The sequence below is a fragment of the Neoarius graeffei genome, chromosome 18 (genome assembly GCF_027579695.1).
Source record: "Neoarius graeffei isolate fNeoGra1 chromosome 18, fNeoGra1.pri, whole genome shotgun sequence".
Taxonomy (NCBI): domain Eukaryota; kingdom Metazoa; phylum Chordata; class Actinopteri; order Siluriformes; family Ariidae; genus Neoarius; species Neoarius graeffei.
Window position 1 is genome coordinate 51,645,468 of NC_083586.1, and position 22,535 is coordinate 51,668,002.

Consider the following 22,535-nt stretch of genomic DNA (forward strand, 5'->3'; position numbering starts at 1 on the left):
GATGAGAACACTTCTCAGCTCTTGTATATCCCGTGGTGCTTAGCTGACTATCGCGAGGCTGCCGAATATGAAATGTTTCCAATGTCGGATATTTCAGCTTCGTTTAAAAATGATTATGTGGACTTTATTTTTAGACAAACAAATGAGAACAGGGGGATGCAAGCTGAATTTAGAATTTTCCACCGATCAAAGTCAGAACGATTTTCATCATATATTAATTTCACATTTCTGAGTGAAAAAAAAAAAATACCATGGGAAAAAAATGACGAGGACATGACCTCGGTGTCCTCAATGGTAGTTACGGCCCTGGGTGTGATGGTCAGGTGTCCAGATACTTTTGGCTATATTGATTATATTTGAATTCTTGGTGATAATAGACATGGGTATGTTTTTTTTTGTTTGTTTTTTGCTAGATTGTTTCGAGCCTTACTGAGTTTGATGAGTCAATCGAGTTACAGTAGGTGTTAAAGATGTCCAAGGGCTCTTGGATTGACTGGAAACACAGATGTATTGCCTGAAGCAGGGGAATGTGTTGGAGAGATAAGATGACCGAGGCAGAAGAGAAAGAGGCTGTTGAATCCTGTCTCTGACAGAAAACTAGTGGCGTGTGAGCTGTGGCAATGAAATGTCCAAGTGTAGCCATGCATGCAAAACACACACACATGCTCACACACACAGTCTGTATGTTTACCTAGCAGTTCCTCTAACTCCTCTGTGTTTTGATGATTGCTATTCGTTTAGTGCAAGTACTGCTAATAAATTTCTCCATTTCCAGTAATTCTCTCAGACGCCACCGAGGCATCATTATAAACCCCTGACCAATGCTTCCCTGTAGCATGCCATCATCCTGCTTTAATTATCAGCATAAATAAATAGTGACCTCGAATCGATTTGTCCGAGATCAATATGTTCATGGCACAAAATAAGCTGTGCCTCTCTGACGCATATCGACATAACCGATAATGGTGCAGACGTTGTTACTGAGTCATTGGATGATGTCACAGTCTACAGCCACAATTCTGGCTTGCTACACCAATTTCGTTCGTCTCAGGGGTGTCAGTGGCGCTGAACGTGTTCGAGCCCAAATGCACCACCAGCTGAACTTCATTAGAAAAGCCATCAGAGTTTAGAGAACAGTGAAAGAGTCATCAGTAATGTTCTTCTCAGTGACTCATATGCCATAATCCTCCTACCACAGCCTAATAGCTAGGAACAATGGGAAAGCAATATTAGATAGTGACTACTTCCTCTCTCATTCTTTCTGTGGTTCATGCAGATGTTGGTTGAGTCACAGTAAGATTAATACCATGAAATTCAGAATGATTATTTTTGAGCTTTGCAGATGCATGTTAGAGCAATTCCTCGAAAAGTTGTGTTTTCAAGGAATGTACAAATGCATTCGAGTAATAATTAGTAATGAAAAAATGGCTATAATTAGACATATGCACTTGCATCATATAAAAAACAGAAGGCAAATATTCTCACTTCCTTATGCAAATATCATACGATACTTTAATAGTTTGAACTGTTTCTTATTTGCATGCACTATTATATAGATTCCAGGGATGGATCCGGACTGATACAACTGATACATGTACATTGGTCAGAAATATATGTGCACCACTTTGCATTTATTTACTTTATCACTTTATCCACGCTCAACCAACAGACCAATGGTTCAGGATCCGACCACCTGTGGTAAGCGGTGATGCTTACCTGACCTAATTACCTGTATTCTCAGTATGCTTTGTATAGTGTGACCTGAGACAAAGAATCAAGGTCAAACCAATCAAATGCTCCAGAAAAAGTTCAAAATTCACCATGAATAACAGACTGAGCTGCAGTCATAGTGAGCTATGTCTGAGCTGTTTTGAAAGGTCTCGGGGAGAAGGAGGTGTCTGTAAAGTTTGGCAGGGCTAGGACTTTCAGTGGCCAAGTGATAAATTTTTAAATCCGGGTGTGAGTGCGGCTGGAGCAACGGCTCATATTAAAGTTTTCAGCGAGCCATGCTTGTGCGGGGGGTTCAGGGGCAAATAACAGGCCTAGTCGCGGTCGTAGAGGGCTATGCCTGGGCTGTTTTGAAAGGTCTCGGGGAGAGGGAGGTGCCTGTAAAGCTTGGTGGGGTTAGGATTTTCGGTGGCAGAGTTATGAATTTTTAAATCCTGGCATGTGCACACAGCAGGAGCCAGGGCTCATATTCAAGTTTTCGGTGAGCCACACTCACATGGGGCTTCGGGGGTGAATAGCAGGTTGAGCTGCAGTTGTAGCAGGATGTGGCTGCCCTCTTTGGAAAGGGCTTGGCATGCTCTGTGCCCCTGTGAAAATCCATAGCGATCTGGTAAAATTATTGAAAATATTTCTGCAAATGTTCATCTGTCAGATTCTTGGGCTGGATCCGTCCCTGGATTCACCATATTAATAATTATACATTTAAAAAAAATCAGTTTATCCACGTTTCTTCAGAAGCCAATGGATATTGCAATGGCAAATGACAGGTTCAAATTGTGCTGTCGTCGGTTGTCAGAACAATTCAAAACAACCAAGCAGCTGACTGTCTCCATGACTCCAAACTTCCTTAGCATTACCCACGCCATACATTTAGCTTGATTGACACTCTGGCTGGGTTCTTCTGCTGCCTTCATAAATACTGTATAAAGTTATTGACTTTCTTTTACAGTACTTTGTCCATTTTGTCACTATGCAAGTCATTCGTACTGTATATGCTTCTATGCTTTGCAATTCCGTAATCCTTCTCCATCAACACCTTCTGAAAACACACACATCACATCTCATTATCTCTAGCCGCTTTATCCTTCTACAGGGTCGCAGGCAAGCTGGAGCCTATCCCAGCTGACTACGGGCGAAAGGCGGGGTACACCCTGGACAAGTCGCCAGGTCATCACAGGGCTGACACATAGACACAGACAACCATTCACACTCACATTCACACCTACGGTCAATTTAGAGTCACCAGTTAACCTAACCTGCATGTCTTTGGACTGTGGGGGAAACCGGAGCACCCGGAGGAAACCCACGCGGACACGGGGAGAACATGCAAACTCTGCACAGAAAGGCCCTCGCCGGCCCCGGGGCTCGAACCCAGGACCTTCTTGCTGTGAGGCGACAGCGCTAACCACTACACCACCGTGCTGCCCTTCTGAAAACACAAAGTAATTAATGATGTCAGTGTAGTTCACATCAGGCCATTGCTTCATGCTATCTACCCAGTATGTGAGAAGAACTGGGTGAGACACTGTAACAGTACTGTCTTTGTAACGTTTCAAAACCTCCGTACTGTGTATCCACCTGCGTTTTTTGGTCATTTCTGCTTAAAGTTTGGCAACAAGATGGTGCAGTGGTTTGTACTGTCATCTCACAGCAAGAAGTTCCTGGGTTTGAGTCTTGTGGCTGACTGGAGCCTTTCTGTGTGGAGTTTGCACGTTATCCCCGTGCCTGTGTGGGTTTCCTCTGGGTGCTCTGGTTTCCTCCCACAGTCCAAAGAAATGCAGATTAGGCATATGTAAAAATTGCCCAACTGGCCGTCCATCGGTGTTGGATGAGTTGCAACCCCTTTGCTTAGGTGCCACTGGCACAATCAGAGTAAGGCCCAAACATGGATCATGACATTGGGCCTGGTTGAGGCTGCCCTAGTAAGTCAGTAAGTTTGCTTAAAGTTGGCTTTTACAATAACCATGACAGTCAACACATCCATACTGACAGGCAACAGCAGTCCAACCCGAAGACAAAAATGGTTAGGAAACTGATGGATAGAAACAATATTGTATTAGAATTAGGGCCTTTGCAGCTGGCACCATAGGCATGGTGTATTCGAGTAATAGAAACAACTTCTGACCAATTAGAATCAAGAATTCAACAATGCCATGATATAGGTAATCATTAAAGACAAACCCAAAATCATAGATATTTTGCAATCTTGGAAATCTCAAATTCTGATAGTTAGTGAGATTGGTCTTGGTGTCAAGACAAGTCTCAAGACCACTTTTTGAAGGTCTTGGTCTCAGAATTGATCACATTTTTACTTGGTCTTGGTCTCAGACATAGAGGATTCATGGGTTTATTTCAAGACTGGTCAAGACCACAACTGTGGGGATTTCACTAAATTGTCTGATTTATTTGTTTACTTGATTTATATGTGACCAATAACACAACTCATTGCTAATTTGAAAAATTTCTTCCTGTTACCAGCCATCACCCTTCCCAACCCCCTTCACACCCACTGGTCTGGTCCTGGTCTTGACTCGGTCTCGCCCTGCCTTGATCTTTGTCTGAACCCCTCAAAGTCTTGGTCTTGATCCACTCTGGTCTTGGTCATGACTTGTTCTCGGTTTTGGGTGCTCTTGACTACAATGCTACTAATAGTTGTTATAAGGCTTCCTGATGGTCATACTGTGTTGGGTGGATGTGTAGTCCATGCGTTAATGCTTAAATATGGTTGTTAGATTACGTAACACCTTTACATCCAGCCATCCTGCTGAGAGCTGAGGGTTTCATCATGTATACTGCTTTTAAAACCTTATGTAACAGCATTAGCTTGAAGTTTTTGCACTCAGTTTAGCAGCCTGCTAGTTTTACTCACACAATGCATTGACGAGCTTATTATGTAATGTAGTAATTCCTACTTGTAGTTCGACTAAAAACTAATTAGAGTACAATTGGCCTGTTAACAAACTTGGGTAGCTCATAAAGTCAAATAGTTTCTGAAGAAATAGCATGGGCTAATCTAGCTACTTAGCTGGCTGATGTTAGCACAGCACTGAATTCAAATACCTTACACTACCACTCAAAAGTTTGGGGTCACCCAGACAATTTTCTTTTTTTCCATGAAAAGTCACACTTTTATTTACCACCATAAGTTGTAAAATGAATAGAAAATATAGTCAAGACATTTTTCTGGCCGGCGGCACGGTGGTGTAGTGGTTAGCGCTGTCGCCTCACAGCAAGAAGGTCCTGGGTTCGAGCCCCGGGGCCGGCGAGGGCCTTTCTGTGTGGAGTTTGCATGTTCTCCCCGTGTCCGCGTGGGTTTCCTCCGGGTGCTCCGGTTTCCCCCACAGTCCAAAGACATGCAGGTTAGGTTAACTGGTGACTCTAAATTGAGCGTAGGTGTGAATGTGAGTGTGAATGGTTGTCTGTGTCTATGTGTCAGCCCTGTGATGACCTGGCGACTTGTCCAGGGTGTACCCCGCCTTTCGCCCGTAGTCAGCTGGGATAGGCTCCAGCTTGCCTGCGACCCTGTAGAAGGATAAAGCGGCTAGAGATAATGAGATGAGATGAGATTTTTCTGGCCATTTTGAGCATTTAATCGACCCCACAAATGTGATGCTCCAGAAACTCAATCTGCTCAAAGGAAGGTCAGTTTTATAGCTTCTCTAAAGAGCTCAACTGTTTTCAGCTGTGCTAACATGATTGTACAAGGGTTTTCTAATCATCCATTAGCCTTCTGAGGCAATGAGCAAACACATTGTACCATTAGAACACTGGAGTGAGAGTTGCTGGAAATGGGCCTCTATACACCTATGGAGATATTGCACCAAAAACCAGACATTTGCAGCTAGAATAGTCATTTACCACATTAGCAATGTATAGAGTGTATTTCTGATTAGTTTAAAGTGATCTTCATTGAAAAGAACAGTGCTTTTCTTTCAAAAATAAGGACATTTCAAAGTGACCCCAAACATTTGAACGGTAGTGTAGTTAATGGGGGGGGGAAGGATTGCTGACATGGCTAAGATGAAAACTGTAAGTTGATATTAACAGGACTGTAGGTGGTTGGTGTTGCTGTTGTTTAAACACTTAGCAATGGTACTAGAAAAGTCAGAAGTGCTCTAGTACAAAGTAAAACGTAAAAGTTTTTTTTTTTTAGCAGAGGTTCTCACTATCGAGCCCTAAGTGTTAGAAATGTTGCAATATAGGGTAAAATATTTATTATTATTATTATTTTTTTAAAAAGGCTATCCGCTAACCTTCATCTCATTAAGGGCCTAGCAAAGATGCTAACAAACTAAATGGCTGTCTGTGTTCTTGTCCACATTTGGAACGACTTGATGATCAAAAGATGATTTGGTGGTTGAACATCTGAATGAATATTTGAAGCATTTCATTACTGTCCATCTGTAGCATGTTTTCATGATTGAAAAAATGACTTCATATATGCAGAAATATTATTATTCTCATATTAAGACCATGTGAGGACAGGCATGTTGGCCTTTAGAGCTTCTGTAGGAACCCAAATGTGAAGTTAATAACTATATTTTGTGGATACGAGTGTTTTACTGGGAAATACGCCACTCGTATTTTTCATACGTGCTACATCCGGGACATGGAGAACCAAAACCGTGACATAAATCTCAAGATGTCATTTGTGAAGAAGCTGATGAATTGTTTTAATAAATTTGGGTATTCGTGAATGTGTCTATATTATAAAAACAAAATTGCACATTGGCTTGAAGATATGAAGTTTATCTTCCCGTGTTGAAAATCTTGAAATTTTCATACAACATACATCACGGATCTGAGTGACATATTTAAATAATATATTGGCTGGCGTTGAGTGGTATATCAGATATAATCCATTCAGCTAGCATAATACTGAATGAGTCGAAGACAAGTTCAATATCATACTAGCTGAATGGAATATATCTGATATACTACGAAAACAATCCAGCCATTATTATTCTCATCTCATCTCATTATCTCTAGCCGCTTTATCCTTCTACAGGGTCGCAGGCAAGCTGGAGCCTATCCCAGCTGACTACGGGCGAAAGGCGGGGTACACCCTGGACAAGTCGCCAGGTCATCACAGGGCTGACACATAGACACAGACAACCATTCACACTCACATTCACACCTACGGTCAATTTAGAGTCACCAGTTAACCTAACCTGCATGTCTTTGGACTGTGGGGGAAACCGGAGCACCCGGAGGAAACCCACGCGGACACGGGGAGAACATGCAAACTCCACACAGAAAGGCCCTCGCCGGCCACGGGGCTCGAACCCGGACCTTCTTGCTGTGAGGCGACAGCGCTAACCACTACACCACCGTGCCGCCCATTATTATTATTATTATTATTATTATTATACATACTCATTCCTTTTGGGTGTTCAACGTGTCTTTTTCTTTCAAAATTCTCTCAAAATTTTCTATATTTAACAAAGCAAACCTGGCAGCCGTGTTTGTTTACAAATTGTCACAGTCGCTTGCTAGTGCGGAAGTTTTACGTCTCCGACATGTGAAGTCATGTCTTGACAACCGTGCAATATCGTAAACCATATTCAACGCTCATTCTCCATTGGGTAGAGTGACATAATACATGTAGGATAAGCGATATGCTAACAATATTGCATGCTATCAAACCAAATGAATGAAACCCACTGGAAAGGAATAGAACACGTTTTTATTCCATCAAAAAAAAGTATCCTGTATGTATAATAATTCTCGATATTTCACTCTAATGATATCACTCCCGGTGTCTTCCCACGCGTTCTCAAAATGGCAAACTGATTCAAAATTAAAATAATTTTGATTAACTTGGTTTTTTTTTCATGTGTCTATATAATATAAAGAACATTACAAGGTGGTGCAAAGATAGGAAGTTTATTTTCTTGTGTAACCATGTAATATCCTCTATGTATTAATACATACCTCATTTCAATCTAATTTTATTTTTGTAGCATGTTTAACAATAGACATTGCTGCAAAGCAGATTTAGAGATATCCAGATGTAGATTTACTTCCCTAATGAGGAAGCTCAAGTAAGCAAAGGCAAGAAAAAACTCCCTGAGAGGACATGAAGTACAAACCTTGATAGGAAAAGGGAACCGGTCCTCTTCTGAGGGATGTCGGAGAATCCGATTATGGATACAATTGTATGAAGGCAAACAGTACTCCATGTGTTGAAAGGGTGTGAATAAGAGTCTGGGGTGAGCACAGGGCAGTCTTTATGATTACAGCAGCAGGTCTTAGGTACAAGTCTGCAGTATCCAGGTGAGATTATATACTGAGGTTTAGAGTATCGATGTGGGACTATCCCTTGATTTCTTATCAGTTGAAACCAAATCGTTAAGGAATTAAAATTGTATTTTTGGGCATTTTTTAAAAGAAAAACAAAAGAAAAAAAAAACCCTGCTGTACTTTAAAGTCTGTTCCCCATTTATCCCTTGTGTTATTTTTCTCCTGTTGTCGACAGTAGGAGCCAACACTTACAATCAACGTGCTGATTTCACCAATAATGAGGGTGGCGAAGACAAAGGTATTTTTTCAGTCTTTTTCCCCTTATTTTTAAAAGCAAAAAAAACAAAACAAAACCAAAAGTCGACTCCATGAAGCCTGATACGCATGCATGAGAACGAAATTTTGTATTTTTTGGTTTGGGTTTCCCTGATTTCCCACATTGGAGATGCGTATATGCATCTTTTGGCTTTTTCCTTGTTTTTATTTTTTATTTTTATTTTTTTAATCCTCTTTCCTTTTTGGACATACTTAGCACAGAGTCAGAGGACTGTGTAACACTAAGAAATACATATATATATATATATATATATATATATATATATATATATATATATATATATATATATAAGCTCACAGGTTCAAGGTTCACCTGTGAGAACAAAATTAACAACATAAATTTGTGTAAGCGATATAAATTTATACATTTATATGAACTTCTTATATATATAGCTTTAGCAGTCTAAAAGACAGTCCCTTCACCTGGTGCTGCAATGTAACAAGTTGTTCCACTCAAACGTCTGCATGCTTTTTCTCTTTACCTCCTCGGAGAAATTCTGTTGTATTGTTTCCCCCCTTTCTTTCATTGCCCGTCGAAGCATGAACACTAACCTGTGTGTTTTGACGATGGGAATCTGTTCATTCGTAACTCCTGCCACAATCCGTGTCCAATAAATGTTTTCTGGATGTAATATTAACAGCTCGCTCCTTTGCATGGCACAACTCTTGGACAGTCAGCATTTCAGAGAACAGTAGTAGATCGGGTAGCGGTAGACAAAATTTAATGTTCTATAGAAAGGTTGTGAGTTCAAGACCCAGAATTATCATAGAGCCTTTGCATTTTTCGAATAAAGCTGGCTGCCTGGGATAAAAGCCTCTTACATGACGAAATGTAAACATGCAGTGAGTGCAGGCTAGTTTTTCAATCCCAACCCACAACAATGGAGGTTTTTTTGCTAATTATAACTGGTGATATTGTGATTGAAGACATGACATAGATACGGTCATTTATGGAAATATTTATCTTTGCAAATAGGCTGGTTGCTAATGCAGGCCATAAAGGTGCCTATGACCATGAGAAAGCCAAGTCATGTGAGGCTTTTTTTTTTTTTCACAGACACACAAAAAAAGCTACGATCAAACCAGGGTTCTTGTACACAGTTTGTGAGTTGTTTTGCATGCAGCTAATGTATATAATAGTAGAAGCAAATGAAGGCTATTCCTACAACCCCGATTCCAAAAAAGTTGGGACAAAGTACAAATTGTAAATACAAACAGAATGCAATAATTTACAAATCTCAAAAACTGATATTGTATTCACAATACAACATAGACAACATATCAAATGTCGAAAGTGAGACATTTTGAAATTTCATGCCAAATATTGGCTGATTTGAAATTTCATGACAGCAACACATCTCAAAAAAGTTGGGACAGGGGCAATAAGAGGCTGGAAAAGTTAAAGGTACAAAAAAGGAACAGCTGGAGGACCAAATTGCAACTCATTAGGTCAATTGGCAATAGGTCATTAACATGACTGGGTATAAAAAGAGCATCTTGGAGTGGCAGCGGCTCTCAGAAGTAAAGATGGGAAGAGGATCACCAATCCCCCTCATTCTGCGCCGACAAATAGTGGAGCAATATCAGAAAGGAGTTCGACAGTGTAAAATTGCAAAGAGTTTGAACATATCATCATCTACAGTGCATAATATCATCAAAAGATTCAGAGAATCTGGAAGAATCTCTGTGCGTAAGGGTCAAGGCCGGAAAACCATACTGGGTGCCTGCGATCTTTGGGCCCTTAGACGGCACTGCATCACATACAGGCATGCTTCTGTATTGGAAATCACAAAATGGGCTCAGGAATATTTCCAGAGAACATTATCTGTGAACACAATTCACCGTGCCATCTGCCGTTGCCAGCTAAAACTCTATAGTTCAAAGAAGAAGCTGCATCTGAACATGATCCAGAAGCGCAGATGTCTTCTCTGGGCCAAGGCTCATTTAAAATGGACTGTGGCAAAGTGGAAAACTGTTCTGTGGTCAGACGAATCAAAATTTGAAGTTCTTTATGGAAATCATGGACGCCGTGTCATTCGGACTAAAGAGGAGAAGGATGACCCGAGTTGTTATCAGCGCTCAGTTCAGAAGCCTGCATCTCTGGTGGTATATGGTCGCATTAGTGTGTGTGGCATGGGCAGCTTACACATCTGGAAAGACACCATCAATGCTGAAAGGTATATCCAGGTTCTAGAGCAACATATGCTCCCATCCAGATGACGTCTCTTTCAGGGAAGACCTTGCATTTTCCAACATGACAATGCCAAACCTGCATCAATTACAGCATCATGGCTGCGTAGAAGAAGGGTCCGGGTACTGAACTGGCCAGCCTGCAGTCCAGATCTTTCACCCATAGAAAACATTTGGGGCATCATAAAATGGAAGATACGACAAAAAAGACCTAAGACAGTTGAGCAACTAAAATCCGACATTAGACAAGAATGGGTTAACATTCCTATCCCTAAACTTGAGCAACTTGTCTCCTCAGTCCCCAGATGTTTACAGACTGTTGTAAAGAGAAAAGGGGATGTCTCACAGTGGTAAACATGGCCTTGTCCCAACTTTTTTGAGATGTGTTGTTGTCATGAAATTTAAAATCACCTAATTTTTCTCTTTAAATTATACATTTTCTCAGTTTAAACATTTGATATGTTATCTATGTTCTATTCTGAATAAAATATGGAATTTTGAAACTTCCACATCATTGCATTCCATTTTTCTTCACAATTTGTACTTTGTCCCAACTTTTTTGGAATCGGGGTTGTACTTTATTGGTGTATTATGTTGTATGTCAGTAAACAGGCTGAAACATTAGCTATTCTATATTTATGACAGCTTGTAATGTTCCATTGAAACCAAAAAGTCCTGAAGACTGTCCCATGGTGGACCACCATATCAACATTACAGACATTAAGCAGACGCTCTTTTCCAGAGCAACGTACAACATACTTAGAGCAGCCTGGGGGCTAGGTACCTTGCTCAAGGGCACTTCAGCCATTCCTGCTGGTCCAGAGAATCAAACCAGCAACCCTTTGTTCCTAAAGCTGCTCCTCTAACCTTTAAGCCATGGTTTCCTCATGTATTTATATCGAGTTTCTGCCACATTGTCCCTGTACAACTTGTATATCTGTATAAGACATGATAGTTATAATGAGAACATCACTATAAACTATTGTTTGAGCTGTTGTTCTTGAAAATTAATCAACACCTTCTGACCAATCAGAGCTGACAACTGTTGGAGACAAAGTGATGCTACTTTGTGAACATTACCTTACTTTTGCAATAATACCTGAGATGTTGGATAGTTTGGAAATTTGGAATGTAGGATTTTAGTACTAGGTTAGTGTTTGGGTTGGTTTTGTTTGGCCATTGTACTGCCTTTGTCATCCAGATCTGGCAACCCTGCAGTTAGACGCTATTTTATGGACAACAAGTAGTCTTAGAAACTTGACTTGCTTATTATGACCCCAAAGTGAAATTCTGAATTTTACTTTCAATTGAGTTTATTATAAATATCTGTACTTTATGCCCGCAACCTTCTAAAAGCCTTCTGGTTTGAATAGTTTCTTATATGAACAGTATATATGGTATGCTTTATATCTGCAAATACATGTGTATGGATGTCAGAACCATAACTTGTGTTAGGCTGTAAAATATACCCACATTTTAAAGGACAATCATAGTAAGAGCTAACTTTTAACCTGCCGTAACTTGTTAATGAAGCTCAGCCAGACAGGTATGCACAATTGACTGCACTTTAGAGTAGATTCGTTTAGTAACCAGGGCAACTGTAATTCCCAACAGAACCAAATGTCTAGGTGAACCCTGGTTTTTAAAATGCATTTAAACCCCAATAGAGGCTTTGCACTGTCACTTGACCCCATAGCAATGGGAACTACGCCGCCATGACAGGGGACATGAGTTAGTTCTTATTGATCGGTATGGGAAGGTTTTGCTGCGTTTTTGGATGTTCAAATCATTTTGAACGAAACAAAGACATCAGATTTTTTAATTTACAAAAAATAATTCATAATTGGGGGAAAAAACTAGAGAAATTTCTAAACGTAGAGGGGAAAATGGGAGGAAAACATTCAGTGAGACTCGATGTTACATGGAGAGGTCAAAAACCCTATGGTATGCTCATTTCATTTCCAAGAAGGTAAGAATTCCAAATAATAATAATAATAATTTTACAACTACAGCACATTTACATTTGGGGATCCTTCGGAGCGCATTGTGCATGCACCTGGGACCCAGTCATTATGGGAAACACCTGATGCTGATTTGAGTGCAATCAGCACATGCATGCAAGGACACAGAGACTTTGCGAAGTATTATCATTATCACTGTCATGTTTGTTTCTAGCCATGTTTTTGATGCTGCTTTGGGTTTCATTTTTGTAAATATCACACCTGCTAATAAACACTCTTCCTGCACTTAGATCCATCTACTGCAGCATACCTTATAGAATACTTCACAAAGTCTCTGTGAAAAATGTCCTTATTTCTGCGTGCTGATTGCGCTCAAATCAGCATCAGGTGTTTCTCATAATGACTGGGTCCCAAGTGCACTCTGATGGATCCCTGAATGTAAATGTACTTTAAGTCTCGGTGAAGGTGAGGCTCTGCAGAGCTACTGTGCTGCTCATGTTCACTTCACTGTACAAATGCACTTTGCTGTTGTGAAATTATTATTATTTTTTAAATTCTTACCTTTATGGAAATGAAGTGAGCATACTATTGAGCTTTTGACTTCTCATTCGACACCAAGTCCTGCTGATTTTTTTTCTCCATTTTTCCCTTCTATGTTCAGAAATTTCTTCCCCCTGATGATGAAAAACTTTTGGTAAATAAAAAAAAAAAACCTGATGTCTTTGTTTCGTTCAAAACGATTTGCACATCCAAAAATGCAGCAAAACCTTCCCATACCGACCAGTAACAACTAACTTGGCTGAATGAAGCACTATAAGCGTGCCTCCTGTCATGGCAATGTACTGTAGTTACCATTGCTATGGGGTCAGGTGACAGTGCAAAGCCTCTATAGTTTGCAGGAGGGCGCAATTCATGTTCTCTGACTGCATGTGCATCGGCAGTGGTGCTGAATTCCTCGGGTTCCTTCCAGGCTCTTGCTTTGCCATATAGAGCTCCATTCCTGGAGGGCCTATCTCATGAATGCACTCTAATTCCTTCTAGGTTTAGTTCTGAAAGAGCAGCTAAAAGCCTTCATTTTGTCATTCGCTTTGTTTCTTTTCTCATTTTCATTCCTGTATTGCCTTTGAGAAAGTTGTGCCACAAAGAAAGCTCTCGTTTGAAAATGAATGGCCACAAGAGGGCTCATTTGAGAATTAACAAACGAAAGGAACCTGCCTGGAAGCGGCCTCTTAATTGGTTTACATGCAGATTGAATGGGAGGCCTGAAGTGTTTGCTTAATGGCTTTATTACAAAGCGACATCAACTCTTAAACTCAAAGTTAAAGGCCCAGCGCGGTGATATCAATAGCGGTGCCAGCTTTACCATAGGCCATGCTTGACTTGTTTGATGAGACAGCAAAATGCAACTGGCAAACATTTATTTATGATGGCTGGAATTTCTGTAGCAGCTAAAGACCTATAAAGGGAATTACAGCTTAGCAAGTCTCATATTAGTGTTACAATTGTTGCAAGTTGACCAGAAAGCTAGCTATTGCACAACTGGAGCATCGGCAACCTCTGCATGGCTACTAACAGCCGTTTCCATCTGTCCTCTACTAACAATTTCTGAAATGCTGAAATGGATGGAAAATACAGATGACCCTACTCTGTCTCTCTCCCTCGCTCTGTCCCGTTCTGGCCATATAAAGATGAGTAATGTCTTTGGCGCCATACAGCCCATGGGGGAATATATTATCCCCCTCAGGCTGTCCTGGCAATGATGAATGTCCATGGCACAAGCACTGCAGAGTCACCTCCTGCTCACTCCTTCATTATGATTCCTCTTTCTTGCCTTCTCTCTCACGTAATGCCATCAGAGTGAAGGACTCCAGGAACTGATGACACTGGGGACACAGCGAGCTTCTTCACCATGCAGTCACATCTTCCACCCTGGATGATGCCTGTTTGTGTTATGTGAAATTCCCTGGTTAAAAAAAATTAAAAAATGTTGCTTGTTGTCTTCACCATTCACGAACTTGCAGTGGAGGAACAGTATATGGCCAAAAGTATGTGGTCACCTGACCATCAGACCCATACGTACCTGTTGCACGTCCCCTTCCAGATTTATTTCCCCTTTTACCGTTATAATAACTTCAACTCTTCCATAGACGCTAAAGAAGGCAATTGAACTTGCTTGAAATCCTTGAAGACGTTTCACCTCTCATCCGAAAGGCTTCTTCAGTTCTGTCTGACTAGTGGAGAGTATCAGGTATTTATCCTCTAGTGGACCAAACGCAACCCTAAGGAGAATCATTGTGGTCACATGGGTTGTTGACCCTCTCAGTCATCCTGTAGGTGTTAGGGTCACTGGAGGCCAGGTGTGAATGGTGTTAGCAGCCTAGAGGATCGTTAGGGTGATCTGTGGATCGTTGAAGTCAGCTGAGTCTTGGGCCCTGTCCACACGGCAACGGATTCAGGTGAATCCGATAAAATTGTTTATCGTTTCGGCCTGGTGTCCACACAGCACCGGCGTTTTGGGTGCCCCAAAACGAAATCTTTTGAGAACGGGTTCCAGAGTGGAAAGATCTGGCAACGGCGCCGTTGCGAAGTCGTCTGGATGAGTAGAACGGATTTGTTTACGATGATGTCACAACCACATGTGCTTCACGCCGGGTAGAAGTGTAATGAACTTGATGCGAGTTGTCAACAAATCCTATAACTTGGTTCATGAAACGTGCTTACAAAATATTTTCACTGTGAATATTTATTGTGTAATGGTGCAAAGTGAGAGAGAGAGAGAGAGAGAGAGAGAGAGAGAGAGAGAGAGTTAGGGCAGAGTCAATCCCGCCAGCAAAAATAGGGGAAAAAAAAGAGCGATCTCACCTCTTCAGATGTTGGTTTAAGTCCTACAATACATTCCTCAAAAAGGGCGTAGAAGAACAAATTAATCCATCAACGTGTAGCATTCAGTTTATTCCGGACCTTTAAAGACGCCGCCTTCCACGTAGAATCATACGTCATCCTCGCCGCCATATTGGATGGGTCAAAGCGGAGAATAAAGATGCCTCATTCATGTGCTGCGTTAAACTGTACCAACAGGTTTGCCGTCCAAACGGGATCACATGGGATTACCTTTCACAGGTGAGACTGGAAAAATACTTTTCATTGTATTTGGTCATTATAATATAATTTTACGAACAGATTTTTCTGACTTTGTGGATAATATGAAGTCTCGCGCATAATAGTTTATGTGCATGCGTCCTTACTTCTTCTATTGTTCTGGTGTCTCCGAAGGGACCGTCTTACAGCGCCCCTAGAGGTGTGGCATGTGTATTGCATCGTTTTCAGCAAGCGTTGCGTTGCCATATGTACCTGATATTTTACTGATCTGTTGCCCATGTGGACGCGATATTTTTTTTAATAACATCTCGTTGCCGTTGTTGTGTGGATGTAGCCTTGGTGTGGATAGCAATCTCTAGACTGCTAACACGTTCCTAACAACCTACAGGATGGCTGAGAGGGTCAATGACCCATGTGATCTCAATGACTGTCCTTAGGGTTGCTTTTGGTCCACTAGAGGATAAATACCTGATACTCTCCACTAGTCAGACAGAACTGAAGAAGCCTTTTGGATGAGAGGTGAAAAGTCTTCAAGGATTTCAAGCAAGTCCAGTTGCCTTCTCTAGCACCTACAGATTATGATGACCTGGATGACTGAGAACCTTCACAGACAACTTCAACTCTTCTGAGAAGGCTTTCCACTAGATTTTGGAGTGTGGCTGTGGGGATTTTTGCCCATCCAACCACCAGCGCATTAATGAGGCCAGGCACCGACTGTAGGTGAGGAGGCCTGGGGTGCAGCCAGCATTCCAGTTCAGCTCAAAGGTGTTTAGTGGAATTGAAGTTAGAGCTTTGTGCAGGCCACTCAAGTTCTCCCATTCCAACATTGGCCAAAACAAACAAAGTAAATGGAAATCTTAATGCTACAGCATACAAAAACATTTTAGATACTTCCAACTTTGTGGCATCGGTTTGGAGAAGACTCACATGTCTATGTGATGGTCAAGTGTCCACAAACATTTGGCCATATAGTATATTCACTGCACCCTTACAAGGGATGGAAACTGTTGGCCAGAGTACTAATAGTCAGCCAAAACTGCATTCAATGCGAGATCTGGGAAGTTTATCTGAAATACCACTTTGACAACTTTATGGATGCACTCCATTCTCTTAATGAGTTCCAAAGGTTCAAAGCCTTGTGGCATGTTTAAATTCCGAGTTAATAAAGCACTGACTGAATTATTACTCAAATACTAAAACAAGAGAGACTTGCTCTAATCGTTGTTGCTCCACTTTGCTCTTCTCATAACAAAGGTTAAGGATTTGGGGAAAAGGAACTGATCTTTGATATGCATAATGAAACGCTATCTTCTAGTTCTACCAAGCCCTAAAGAACATCTCCACTAAAGGAGACAGAGGCATTGTCTCGGCTGAATAAGAGAGTGCGTTGCGACGCTGAAAGTTGTATGCGAGCACAGAGCTGCAAAATAGATGCCCTCACATTAGCGTGCCTGCCTGGCTCCTGCTCAGAACCTGGCCAAGATTAATCACCTGTCAACATGAGTTGTTTTCTACTCCCTCTTTCTCTTTCTCTTTCTATCGCACTTCCTTTCTTGCATCCTTTACCTCTTTTTTCCTTTCTTCCAAACTCATAATTTCTTCCTGCTATTTGTCAACTTTCCATTTTTGTGCCATCTTCTCTCTGGCTCATGTTTTGTGGATTGCGCCGAAGCTTTCCACTTGCCCAGAGGCATCAGTGGGCTGTGCAATATCAGCACAGGAGAAGGGAATAAAGTGTGTGTATTACGGTATGTATGTGTATTAATCACTCAGGCCTAGGAAAGGCATCTAGAACTAAATGCAGTGAATGAATTCGGATGATGCAGGGTCATCGATAAAGAATTAAAGTGTAAAGATGGGCAATATGGCAAAAAAAAATCTTAAATATGAACATTATATGAGATGTTTGAAATATATTAGGCTACGTTCACACTGCAGGCTGAAGTGACTCAAATCCAATCTTTTCGCCCATATGTGACCTGTATCCGATCTTTTATTGACAATATGAACGACACAGATCCGATTTTTTCAAATCCGACCCAGGCCGTTTGGATATGTGGTGCTAATTCCGATTCCTATCCGCTCTTTTCATATGCGACTTCAGTCTGAACCGCCAGGTCGCATTCATCCGACTTACACGTCATCAACAAGCCACAAACGTCACTATTCTGCGCTGAAGTAGGCAGCGGGTCTCTCAAAAAAGTTACAACAACATGGCGCATAATCACAGGCGCAGATAGAGGGGGGGACGAGTCATATTTAAATTCACCTCGTTCGGTCCCCCCTACTTATAGGGAGGAAAAAACGTCTATGCTGTCTTTCTTTGCATAAGGCAAACCTCACGGAAAAATCAAAAGACTAATTACCATTCGGTTTATTGAGGTGCACGGCAGTGTATACATAGTTGCAACAACTCACATAAAACAAAACAAAGACTGATATTCGGTTGGTTGAGCTGCGCAGACTGCACAGGTTGCGAGCTCGAGCTTGGTTGCTATGGTTACTAACAACGAGTTTGACAGGCATATCGGGGTCGGGGTTGGTTTGCTGGCAGCTTTGTCCCCCCCAGTTCAAAAAACGTATCTGCGCCCCTGCGCATGACATCAATGCGAGGGACGCTTCGGGCTGTGAAGGTTCTGAATCTTCTCAATGGAAGGACGCAGAGGTTAGGGAGCTGATTTCCATTTGGGGGGATGCAGCTATTCAAGCTAGATTGGATGAGTCATACCGCAACCGGGCGGTTTTACTTCCGTAAACACTGGCCATGCTCACTGCGTGTGACGTCGTCGTATCCTGCAGTGCGCATGCGGAACACTTTTAGGTCGCTTTTCGTTCATACTGAGGATCACATACAAGTCGCATATATTTGTTAATGTGAACGACCTCACAAAAAAATCGGATTTCACAAAAAAATCGGAATTGAGCATTAAGCCTTGCAGTGTGAACGTAGCGTTAGATGTGATGTGTGGCAGGCAGGATGGGTCTCAGCTTTAAGAAACCATAAATATTTTTTCCCCATCAAAATGGCATGGAAATATTTTATTGACTTTTTAATCTTGCCGAGGTCTTCTTACGAGTGAAGATGTTCTTATGAGATTTTAACTTCTTTTAAAGATCATGTAGGATAAAGAGCCAGTTTTAGCCGTTTTTGGTCACATGACTAAAATCTGGCGACGTGTGATTTACTCACACAGTCAATGTCAAGGTTTGATCAAGTTGTTGAACAGCTACAGTATGTTCAGGAAAAAAAAGGACATAGGTTTATAATCACACAGCAGCTGTCAGATGGTCCGTGATGCTCCTGCGCTGCAGTTGGAACGAAACGTTTAGATGCAATTTTCTCCCTTGAACATGGAGGGAAGTATACAGTGAAAGTCTTAGGCACATGTAAAGAAATGCTGTAGACCAAAAATGGCTTAAAAATAATGAAATGAAATGTTTCAGCATTAAAAAAAAATACTATAAAGAGTAAGTAGTAAGCCATAATAAATGAAATAAAGTCAATATTTGGTGTGAGATGATCCTTTGCTTTAAAAAAAATAATAGTCTCAGGTGCAGTTTTATGAGGAAATGAGCTGTAGGTTTTATTGAGCATCTTGCAGAACCAGCCACAGTTCTTCTGGACGCTTTGACTGTCACACTCGCTTCTTCATTTTGCACCAAAACCAAGGAGCCTTCATTATGTTTTCTTTTTTTAATCTGAAAGTAGTCTCTTATGTAATATGCTGCTCAGACAAAACCTTTTTTTTTCTTCTGTAACAGTTAATTTTGTGCTGGAAAACGAACATTTGGACTGTAAAATGTTTTTGTACTGACTCGATAATGCAGAAGTCATAAAATAGAAATCTGTAACAAAGTTTGTATGGAAAAAAAAATAGGGTGCCTTTTGCACAGGACTGTAGATTTTTAACAGTGAATTTGTTCTTTGAGGAACAATGACAGCAATTATAGAGATGCCCCCAAAACACCTTTGGGGCATCTGTGACTGTTGTAGGATAAATTTAACTTTAACTGACAACTCTGTTGTCAGTTTTGGCATTAAAACAATATCAAAGCATCTTCTGATTCTTTTGGCAAGGATATATATGATCATACATGTCAACCTTTGGTCAATCAAACCTGTATAACCAACCTCCAAAATTCGTATTTCCCTTATAAAATCCGTATAAGATGCAAATTAAAATAATTTACCTAAAATTTGAATGATAATTAACAATTATACAGTATACCCCAGTTACTTTTTATTCAATATTAATAACAATAAACCTTCAGAATGAATACAAAGCTCCAATGTTTGACAAAAACACAAAGTGTTATCAGCGTAGTTATGAAGGAAATACTTCGTTGTTTGGAGACAGGTTTCACCGAGTGGCTATTATGCGCGAGACTTCATATTAGCCACAAAGTCAGGAAAATAAAATCTGTTCGTAAAATTACGTTATAATGACCAAATACAAAGAAAAGTATTTTTCCAGTCTCACCTGTGAAAGGTAATCCCATGTGATCTCGTTTGGACGGTAAACCTGTTGGTACAGTTAAACGCAGCACATGAATGAGGCATCTTTATTCTTGGCTACTGTCTAGACGCTATACCAGAGACGGCTGAAGAATCTCTACTTTGCCACATCCAATATGGCGGCGAGGATGACGTATGATTCTATGCAGAAGGCGGCGTCTATGTTTATATGTCTATGACTTCACGGTTGGCGGGATTCTCGCAATGCGGTGTGCGCATGATCAAAAGTGGAACGAAGTCTCGCTACCACAAGATCTCATCTCATCTCATTATCTCTAGCCGCTTTATCCTTCTACAGGGTCGCAGGCAAGCTGGAGCCTATCCCAGCTGACTACGGGCGAAAGGCGGGGTACACCCTGGACAAGTCGCCAGGTCATCACAGGGCTGACACATAGACACAGACAACCATTCACACTCACATTCACACCTACGGTCAATTTAGAGTCACCAGTTAACCTAACCTGCATGTCTTTGGACTGTGGGGGAAACCGGAGCACCCGGAGGAAACCCACGCGGACACGGGGAGAACATGCAAACTCCACACAGAAAGGCCCTCGCCGGCCCCGGGGCTCGAACCCGGACCTTCTTGCTGTGAGGCGACAGCGCTAACCACTACACCACCGTGCCGCCCCCTACCACAAGATAACGCGCGATTTCATAAGACTCTTTACTGGCTTTTTGTGGTGTACAGTACGTTTGTAAATGTTATGCGCTCTTTTATCATCGTGGGAATTGATTATAGCTCTAAATAAATATTGAAGTTTTTTTAAAGAATCCGTATAACTTTATTTATACGCCCGTATACTACGTTTATTGAATCAAATCCGTATAAAATACGGACATTCCATATAGGTTGACATGTATGTATGATATAATAAAGCCTTGAAACTATCAACATAGACACTAACATGTAGTATGTTTTTATCTACGCAGTTAGCGCTCTAGATTGATTAGCGATGTTGACATTGCTGCTCTTGTTGTGCATTTAGCAACAGACTGTTTCATGACTGTATAAACTGCTTATGAAATTTTATACAAATCTTTTTTTTCATGAAAAAGTGCTACTCTATGAAGGCACGTTTGATTTATCTAGCAAGCTCAGTGGCAAATGTTTCATCTGGTGACTAAATTATGCTAGCATTTTCAAGCTAGATTGTTAGCTAGCTAGTGCGATAGATATGCTAGGTTAGCACTGTTGTGCTTCAAGTGCATTTAGATACAACCAGTTAGCAAAACAGCAGCCATCATAACTGCACAAGTTACAGACCAGACATGTTTGATTTATGTAGCAAACTCAGAAGGGACTGTTTTATCTGGCTAATAAAGTATCCGAGCTATAATACTGTGTAAACGTCTTAGACACGTAAAGAAATGCTGTTGACCAAAAATGACTTAAAAAATAATGAAATTAAATGTTTCAACATTAAAAAAATACTATAAAGTGTAACCAGTAAGAGGCAGCACGGTGGTATAGTGGTTAGCACTGTCGCCTCACAGCAAGAAGGTCCGGGTTCAAGCCCCGCGGCCGACAAGGGCCTTTCTGTGCGGAGTTTGCATGTTCTCCCCGTGCCCGCGTGGGTTTCCTCCGGGTGCTCCGGTTTCCCCCACAGTCCAAAGACATGCAGGTTAGGTTAACTGGTGACTCTAACTTGACCGTAGGTGTGAATGTGAGTGTGAATGGTTGTCTGTGTCTATGTGTCAGCCCTGTGATGACCTGGCGACTTGTCCAAGGTGTACCCCGCCTTTCGCCCGTAGTCAGCTGGGATAGGCTCCAGCTTGCCTGCGACCCTGTAGAACAGGATAAAGTGGCTAGAGATAATGAGAATGAGATGAGTAGTCTCAGGTACAACGAGTGCAGTTTTTTGAGCTATAGGTTTTACTGAGCATCTTACAGAACCAGCCACAGTTCTTCTGGACACTTTGACTGTCACACTCGGTTCTTCATTTTGCACCAAAACCCAGGAGCCTTCATTATGTTTTCTTTTTTAATCTGAAAAGTGGTCTCTTACGTAATATGCTGTTCAGATACAGACTTTTTTTTTTTCCTGTAACATTTAATTTTGTGCTGGAAAACGAATGTTTGGAACTCTAAAATGTATTTGTACTGACTCGATAATGTACCAGTCATAAAATAGAAATCTATAACAAAGTTTGTATGGAAAAAAAGGGTGTCTAAGATAATAGTAGATCCAGTAACAGCTAGTAGCTCTCGTTATTTCAGATTGAATTGATTTCATATACATGTGCTCATTTTAATTATCTCTAGTTTCAAATATATTCCAAATGATGACCTTTGTACAATCCCCTGATAAACTACATGTTAGCAAGACCCATCATGACTAGCACGCTAACCGCGACTGGTTCCTTCATGTACCGAAATAATGTTACAAACACAAAAAAGTGCATGCTGAGGTGAGGGGCAGTAACCATACAGTACACTCATTCAGACCCACAAGCACTCT

At 41.1% G+C, this 22,535-nt stretch overlaps 1 protein-coding gene across 2 annotated transcripts in view; it reads left to right on the forward strand.

Annotated features, from left to right (window-relative positions):
- Positions 1-22,535, forward strand: part of nlgn4xa (neuroligin 4 X-linked a) — a 276,952-nt gene that overhangs the window by 25,476 nt on the left and 228,941 nt on the right. Inside the window, exon 3 of one of the 2 annotated variants that reach the window (XM_060898990.1) lies at positions 8,210-8,269. The exons of the other annotated variant lie outside the window; for it this stretch is intronic. Coding sequence (XP_060754973.1) covers positions 8,210-8,269 — 60 coding nt within the window. The remainder of the gene's footprint in view (positions 1-8,209; positions 8,270-22,535) is intronic. 2 annotated transcript variants of the gene reach the window in all.